General features: G+C 47.9%; 1 protein-coding gene across 1 annotated transcript in view; it reads right to left on the bottom strand.

The window, feature by feature from the left end:
* Window positions 1-8,786, bottom strand: part of cntln (centlein, centrosomal protein) — an 82,917-nt gene that overhangs the window by 39,313 nt on the left and 34,818 nt on the right. Inside the window, exons 9-11 of the mRNA XM_005727036.1 lie at window positions 8,443-8,543; window positions 1,535-1,632; window positions 94-623 (exon numbers count right to left, since the gene is read on the bottom strand). Of these exons, the coding sequence (XP_005727093.1) occupies window positions 94-623; window positions 1,535-1,632; window positions 8,443-8,543 (729 nt within the window). The remainder of the gene's footprint in view (window positions 1-93; window positions 624-1,534; window positions 1,633-8,442; window positions 8,544-8,786) is intronic.

The following is an 8,786-nucleotide window of genomic DNA, read 5'->3' as shown; positions in this document are numbered from 1 at the left end:
AGCCAGCCCATCCTCTCTGCCCAAACACCTAAAAATAATGAGAGGGGGTGTGTGAGAATATGTGCGTCAGTGCGCGTGCATGTGTATCATTACCTTTCTACGCTCATGTCCTCCCACTCGTCTTTAGCGGCACTGGAGCTTGGCCCTTGCCAGCTGATGGCTTGATTGGCGCTGACTCTTTGGTGGCTGCGCTGCCGTAGCAGACCTCTGTGCCTGGTTGTTTTGAATTTGACCTTGCTGCTAATGCTGTTAGCGATCCCACCTGCCCGCATCGGTCCTGCAGCACGATTTCTATAGAAGTCCTTAGCTGCTCTGAGAATCCCCAGCTCCTGTCTCAGCTTCAGCAACTGCTGATGAAGCTTTGTAGCCTCTTTCTGAGATGAGGCCAGCTGTACTTCTAGAGCCTTGACCTCACTACAGTGCTGCTCCTCCTGAGCCACGGCCTGTGCATGGGCTGCCTTTTCACGAGCAGCTTCTTGAGTTCTTTGATGATCCAAAGAGGCTTGGAGTTTGCGGCAGTTGTGGGCCAAGTCTTCGTTGACTTCGAGTAGCTGCTCTTTTTCATCTTTCAGCCTTTCTGTCTGCTCCTCCATGCTTATCATTCTTTGCTCCAGTTGATCAATCTGAAAAGAAAAAACACATACATGGGGCTTCTGTGCTACAAATAAATCAATTTTGGCTTATATATCTGTAGTTGTTTTATTTTTTTTTCCATTTCTAAAAACCTCCCAGAAATACTTATTCTTGGACTGCTAGTGACAAAATAACAACCTGCTCTATAGTATTAATATTAGTAAGATTCAATGAGAAAGACCATATCGTGATTTACTAGTTTTCCTCTCCACTGATATTTTCCCAAGTGCGTAATTACAGTTTGCTGTGTGGGTGGGGGGCGGAGAGGGGAGCAATACCGTCGTCCCCAGTCAAACACGGTTATGGACATCTGACTTGCACCCCGTTACCATGATCACCTTTAACTACGCTGCAACCATGAGCACTTAGTCTATTTGTTAGATCTTTGGTGGAGACTGTTTAAGAGAACAGTGGATGCCTGCTGGGTTTGTGCCTCCAGGCAATTTTTCCCTTTTATTTGGTTCTCTCTCTGCCTGCTGGTGAAGCCTGGTACCCTTCAAACAAAATTAGACGGCTATCCCCACTCCTGATGATTTACTGCCATGAAGGCTGAAGGGGTGGGGGAACATATAAGCTCATGCAAGCAGGGTTTTAAATGTGTGTGTGTGTGTGTGAGTGTGAGCGTAAAACATGCCTCCAAACCTATGAAATCTACGTTAAATCAACTAGTATTTTCTGGGATACACAAATTATATTTGGCAATTTATAGACTGTCTAGTTGATACTGTGCTTGGAAATTACTACATGACCCTTCTTCTCCAATGCATACGAACACCGTTAAACTATCCTTGAAAGAGCAAAATCAAAAATTTCTGAGAGCTGCCATGCTGAACTTATGGCTGTGTTGGATTTCCTTTATAGGCAGTGACAAAGAACACCCCGTGACGGCATAGTGCTGTACCTTTTTCAATAACTGCGCCATTCGACCTGAAAGAAGAGAAGGCTTTTTCGGAGTGCTGCTTTTGACCTGGTGCTCCTCAACCATTTTGTGAAGTAATTCTGCAAAGAAGAACAAAGCTTGCTATTGTGACACTTTGTGTCAAATTCAAGCTGCTCAATCAATAGAATAATTATAAAAAGGGTACATTTAAATCAATTAGCATTAGTAAGGTCTAATTTCCTTCCTGAGGTTCAGTGTCTTTTTTCCTTTTTGTCAATCAAATCTGAAAAATCCCTAACGCTGTTTTCATGTGGACTTGGAATTTTCACTGCAAAAAACACCTTTGGTTTCAAAAATCTTACACAGCCCTTTAACTTCAGATTAATAGAAAGGTGTTTTATTTAATAGTCCACCGGGAAATAGGAAAACAGGGCTCAGAAGTGCAGGCGGGTGTATACTATATGCAACCTCTCTCTGGGGACCTAAAACAAACGAAGAGAAGTGCTTGAATCCCTTGTGAATACACAGCCCCAGGCTGCACTGCTTTGTAGTCCACTGTGTTTCCCCAAAGGACTTCTAATCTCCACAGACAAACATGCAGCTTTATTCTGGGAAATTCAATAGTGGCCCTGGCAAACAAAGTGCTTAGGCATTTGATGCATGTGTATTCATGAACACATCTAACACATTCTAACAGACCTCTGTCACTGCTACCTACCCAGTATCTACCTGCTGAAGTACAAACAACTTCCCTGCCTACGTATATGCGAAGGGCAACACAAAACTTGAGGTTACTCTATTCCGTAACCCCCGTTCTCTGATAACATGAGTGAGGTGTCTCACTATGGGGAACGCTCTCTCAGCGTTGTCCTCAGAAGCCTCCATATCATTACTGGTGATCTGGTGAGACACCTCACTCATGTTATCAGAGAACGGGGGTTACGGAATAGAGTAACCTCAAGTTCTCTTTCAAACATTAGTTTCGGTGTCTCACTATGGGATATGCAGACTCCCGTATTGCCAGATAAGCCCATCTGAACGACTGACTGCCCACTTAGGAGGTCTCGTGGGGCCCCACAGTGTGGGCTAGAGTTGGTGCAGTGACATCCAACCTGTTAAACCTTGCAAAGGTCAAAGGTGAAGCCCAGCTCGCCACTGCACATATCTCTTCTATAGAGACGCCCCTAAAAAGGGCCCAAGAGGTTGCCATCCCTCTAGTCGGGGGGGAGAAGAAGCTGGAATAAGCCAATTGGATCGCCTCAACAATCCAGTGGGAAATGCGTTGTTTGCTAACGGGCTTGCCAAGATGTGGTTTAGCCCAGGAAACAAACAGCTGATCCGACCTTCTGAAAGCCTTCGTTCTCTCTCTATAGGTACATAAAGCCCTAATTGGACAGAGAGCATGTAGGCGCTCCTGTTCAGGGGACGAGAAAGGAGGAGGGCAAAAAGTTTCCAGCTCCAATGGGATACATTGGAGCTGGAGGATTTTTGGGCACAAAGGCCAGATTTGGCCTGAGTGTGACTCTAGAGTTATCCCGCGTGAATCGGGTGCACTCTTTGTGTACTGACAGCGCATGAATATCACTGACACGCTTCGCAGATGCGAGAGCCAGGAGCAATGCAGTCTTCAAAGACAGGATTTTTATTTCCACCTGGTTTAGTGGTTCAAATGGTGGCTGTGAAACTGCCCCCAGCACCAGGGATAAATCCCACGTGGGAACGAGAGGTTTAGACACTGGGTGGAGCCGTCGTGCCCCTTTCATGAAACGGCAGACTAGCGGGTGATGGCTCACCGGGCCATCCACAAAGCCCACATGGCAGGCTTAAATGGCTGCTAAATATACTTTAATTGTGGAAAAGGCCTTTCCTTTATCTAACAGTTCTTGGAGAAAGGAGTGACTTTCCACACCATTCCTCAAATACCCTCCACTTGTTCTCATACTATGATCTTGTGGAGAGGGCTCTAACACTCTGTATAGTGGCTATAACACCCCTGGGGAGTCCTGCTGTACTCAGATTCAACCTCTCACGGGCCAAGCCCACAGGGCGAGGAGCTCTGGGTGAGGGTGAAAAATCTCCCCCCTGGCTTGGGAGACTAGGTCTCGTCGGAGAGGGAGAGCCCAAGGTTCGCTCCACAAGACGGGCATAATCTCCGCGAACCAATGGGACCTCGTCCACCTTGGGGCGATCAATATCATTGTTAGCCCTCTCTCTCTCACTATGGTTCGAGTGGGAAAAATTAAGGCCAGTGGAGGGAACACATAAAGAAGAGCTTGTGGCCAGTTGTGAGCTACCCCTAGCGGAGCCTCCTGGTCCCTCTGGGAGAAATACAGTGGACACTGAGCGTTCTCCCTCGAGGCAAACAGATCGACCTGTGAGTGGCCAAAGTGGGTCCAGATTTGGGTCACCACATGTGGGTGCACGGTCCAGTCCCCGTACTGCGGGTTTCCCCTGGACATTAAGTCTGCTCCCAAGTTCAGAGCTCCTGGAATGTGAGTAGCTCTCAGTGACAACAGATTGATGCTGCTCCACATGATCAGTCTGCGAGCCAGCATGTGCAAAGGACGGCACCGTAACCCGCCCGCAAAGCGCAGGAATTTTCTGTGAGGCGGGTAAATAGGGATGTGAAAATACTGTATGCGTCTTTCAGGTCTATTGATGTAAACCAATCGCCTGGGCGCACTACATGCAGCAGAGTGGTGGTCGTCAACATCCTGAATTTGTATGACCTCAGATGCTGATTCAGAGCCCGTAGGTCCAGTATCGGACGCAGTCCCCCTCCCTTCTTGGGCCTACGGGAAAATACTTTGAGTAAAAGCCGCATTGGCTCTGCTCCTGGGGTATTTCTCGTACTGCTCCCTTTGATAGCAAGGTAGTTATTTCTTCTTGCAGGATCCTGGCTGATTCACCTTTTGCAAGAGAGAAAATCACTCTGTGAAATCTGGGAGGGGTGGTTGCGAATTGCAAACGATAGCCTCACCCTAATGTCCTCACAACCCATTCTGGCGTAGCGAGAGCTCGCCATCTCTCTATTCTTGCTGACAGCGGCCCCAAAGACAGGCACTCCACAGTAGACGGAGCTTTGGCTCCCTCTTGTGGCGAAAAATGGTCCTGCGGGCCAGACCCGACTGCGCATGCGCGGGCGGCCTGCGCTTGACCAGCGCTCATGGGGCCGGACACCACTGAGGGAATCGACCCCGGTGGTGTCTGGGTGCGTGGGGGCATTATGTTTTTCAACATACTCTCTGTGTTTTTCACACATTTTCCCCGTGCCCTTGGCAACATGCCTGGATGCAACGGGTAAATTTTTAATAAACAGTGTGTTTTTGTGTGACATGCTTGATTCAGCTGAACAGTGTCTCGTCGTCTCTTTGTTGAAATGCGCTCTGTGGGATCCAACTCGAGTCCCAGGCGCTGAAAGGTGGAGGCAGAACACACTTCTCTGAATGGACTTGGAGCCCGGGCTGGTCCGGCTCCGATCTCCCCGTGGGGGATGTTAGGCAGTCCACTTCTTCTTGCGGTCCGACTTCTTGGCTGGTGGTGGGGCACCCTGAGCGGCAGCAGGCGGGACATGTTTCCTGGGCCAGTGGGTCTTAGGGTTCTGCGATCCTAAGGGACCCTGGGCTGCAACCTGTGGGGCTGGGCGGCGAGGGATTCTAAACGTCGGCACGCCGGCTGGTGACCTGAGCGAACATTCGGCAACTGGGTGGAGGGGGGTCTTCCGAGGGAGACACAGCTGCAGGGTTTCTCCCTCGTTCTTTTTCTCCTCTAACCGTCTTTGCATGGTGGCAGCGGCGGTCCCGAAAAGGCCAGCGGGGTCGATGCTTTCATCCAGAATGTCACGTTTTTCTCCATCTGAAAGCCCCGACAAGTTCAGCCATCTGGCCCTCTCCTGTAGGACGATGATGCTGAGAGCTCTGCCCGCCGCTTGTACTGCTGCTCTAGTGAGGTGGAGACACTGGTCCGTAACAACGCCCAGCTCTTCCCACAGCTTGCTAGCATCCAGGTTCGCAGCAGTCTGGTCCTGGAGCTCCGCCGAGTAGGCTAGCAGGAGCGATGAGGTGTTCAATGCCCTCACGGTGGTGGCAACTGATTTACACGCCTTGTCAGCCAGGGAGGACTGCAGGCGTTTGGCCTTGGAGGGCAGGGACGGACCAGATGACATGGAAACCTCGTCCATGCATTTGGGGAAAAGCGGCAGTATCTGCTTAGTAGTGCACTTCACTTTGGGGAGCCTTTTACCCTCGTATTGTGAGGTGGAGGTCTCCGTTGTCACCGCGGGCCATGGGATCACCAGCTTTTCAGCTGCCCGTTTTGCAACGTCAAATAGCTCCATGCCGCGTGACTGTGTGCCGGGGTTATCACAATCGGCCCCTTGTGTCGCAGAAGAAGGGGCAAAGAAAACATTGTCATGCTCGTCCGAGACAAGATGTTCCGACGCTCCCTCAGAGGATTCGCTGAGTAGCTCATCATTAGCCTCGAGGGAATCAGACAACATAGCTTCGCAGCTGACCTCGGCATCATCCGCCAGCGGGAGGACGATATCCATCTCGTCGCCCCAGCTGGTGCCTGGTGTGGCTGACTCAGTGTGCTCCATCGGTGGGCCGATTGGAGACAGCATTGGGTCCTTCTTTGACAGGCTAGCCTGGCGGGCTAGCCTTCGGCGAAGACTTTTTAGGGTGAAGCAAGCGCAGTGTTCGCATGAACCCGGTGTGGAAATAGCCATTTGGGCATGTTGCAGCCCGAGGTACATCACACACGCGTCATGTGTATCTGAACCTGAGATTTTGCAACCGCAGGGGCAAATTCTGGTCAGTGGTTTGCAGTCTGCCATATTAAGGAAGCTTGGTGGAGCTAGCTTGGAATTGGCTGGATGGCTAACACTAATCTTTTTTTTTTTTCTCTCTCTCTCGGTCGGGTAGCTATGGTGAGCTAGTATGACCTAGCTAGTGTGGTGGCTAGCGCTTGTGCTACCTGGCTTGGTGACCGTGTGTAGCAAAAAACAGTTAGCTTGGTCAGCTAGCTGTTGCGCTAGGTGCGTGGTGGCAGCTAACACACTCTCCGACCTGGCTCTGTGGTGATGAGCAAGCGACTCGAAACGCGAACCGTGCTAGCGCCCGGTGACCAAGGTGTTAGCTTTCTCGCATGGACAGTTAAGCTAGGACTCACGTTCACAGTCAGGAGAGATGAGGTTTCTAAGAAGCGAGAAGAGGAAATTGAATGATGGGTGATGCTGCGTCACACCCTTTTATAGGGAGGAGGGTGGCCCCTCCCTGACGCAAGCGTCACGACTGCCAGCCAATGCTGGCTGGAGTAATGATATAGAGGCTTCTGAGGACAACGCTGAGAGAGTGTTCCCCATAGTGAGACACCGAAACGAATGTTTGAAAGAGAACAATACAAAACATTCTGCTTTTCTTTCTTTCCTGTTTAAACATTCCTGACGGGATGACCAAAATAATTTGTACAATGAGGCTGGAAACATTAAATATTCAGGACCTTGACTTTTTAGGTCACTTGATCTTTTGGAGAACGAGTTGAGGGGAAAAAAGCGGCCACAGAAGCAGAGAGGAAAAAGAGAGAGGGTCATGTTGTAAAGAGCTGCTGCTCCCTTGCTTTGCATTGATGCTTTGCCCAGGGAAGTTTGTTACTTTGAATTAGCCTGCCCTTTTGTCTTCCCTACATGTCACATTCAATCAGACAGAGCACCAAATAGGACAGGAGGGCTGCTGTGTTCGCTGGGTACATAACCAGGTTGGGAGACAATTATCCAGCTCCAGCACTGGTGGCATGGGAGTTGGCACCTCAGCACTACCTTGATAAGAAGACGTGGTGGCTCCCTAGTCACCCACTGTTGAAGGAGGTTCTGGCACTGCAGCATACATTAACATCCCTCCCGTGTCTCCTCATAGGAAGCAGCACAAAGACTCCTTTCATCTGCTGTCTTTCGTTAGTGTGATCCTGGTGTGAGCGACTGAACCTTGCATCTTTTTGATCGGGTCAAAGCGGTTCCTCAGGAGTAAATCTTATGGCCATCCATAATTTCCTCTTAAGAGTCATGACTTTATGTCCAACTGACTCCAAATATACTCAGTTCAGTCTAGATTTAATATGAAATATTCTGAATGTTGCCACAATGGTGTAACCTTATTTGAACTGCAAAACAGCAGACATGTTCATAATCTGTATTAAAACTATACCAAATCAGAAAACACAGATGCCTATCTATTGCTGAGACCACACTCCTTCAAAGTTAAGGGATTCTTCCCTGACAAAATGTAAAGCCAAGCATGTCCTTTCAACAGAGGCTGCTTTCTCATATTCCTAACTAGACTGCCAACAGAAGTCGAGCCACTATTTTAATTAGTGCAATCCTTTAAATCACATGCTTGCATCTTCACCAGACACCATCATTGGCTGTGAAGAAAATTAAAGTGATATAGAACAGATCTGTTATTGAACTAGTTAATTAAGGTCACTGGTTGCAGTGGTCAGCATCTGACAAAGCAGCAGATTGGATTAAAAGGGATGTAATTTTTAACACCAGGAATAATACATGCAGACAAGATGGACACCACACTTGATGTCCTAATCAATTTACCAGGAGTTGATCAAGTCTTAATTGAGTTGTCCTATGAATTCTCCTGGGAGTAGTCTTATTAAATCCGCGCAGTAATGCACATGGCCCTGACCAGACCAGTGCTTAATTAAAAAAAAAAGAAAAAAGAAGAAGAAGAAGTAGCATTGCAAACAACATGAGCTTAAAATTAAAAACAGAAGAACTGCGTAGAATTCAGTTCAGTTTCATTATTTTCAGACAAATTAAAACATGCATTCAATAATTAAAGACCAAAGAGAAAAACATTATTTTGTAATTTTTAAGGCACTCCCTGACAAAAAGAAGAACTAGTGTGAAGGAAAATGCTCACCTTGGTGTTTGTTTGCAAGACAGAGGTGGAGTTCCTTTACTGTGGCCCGGTCCATAGCAGCCTGGACTCGCAGCATGTCAAGCTCTTCTTCCAAGCCAGCTCTGCATTAAACACAACATCAAATTTCCTTCAAACAAAGTTTGCTAAGTCAAATCTATGTTTTTCGAAACACTGGTTAATCATTTTTCAGACGTGTGCTTCAGAGATAAAATGTTTTATTTCTTTTTGATAGATTTTGATGTACTGAGTCCAGATATGACGTATGAAATAGCTGATTGGCTACTGTTTGTGAGATATTTAATATTTTTTTAAATTAAAAAAAACAATCATAGCTTATGCTGACA

Source organism: Pundamilia nyererei, unplaced genomic scaffold, assembly GCF_000239375.1.
Source record: "Pundamilia nyererei isolate P.nyererei 1_Seehausen unplaced genomic scaffold, PunNye1.0 scaffold00022, whole genome shotgun sequence".
In the NCBI taxonomy this organism is placed as follows: Eukaryota; Metazoa; Chordata; class Actinopteri; order Cichliformes; family Cichlidae; genus Pundamilia; species Pundamilia nyererei.
The sequence above is the reverse complement of the archived record's forward strand: the minus strand, read 5'-3'. Positions and strand labels throughout refer to the sequence as shown.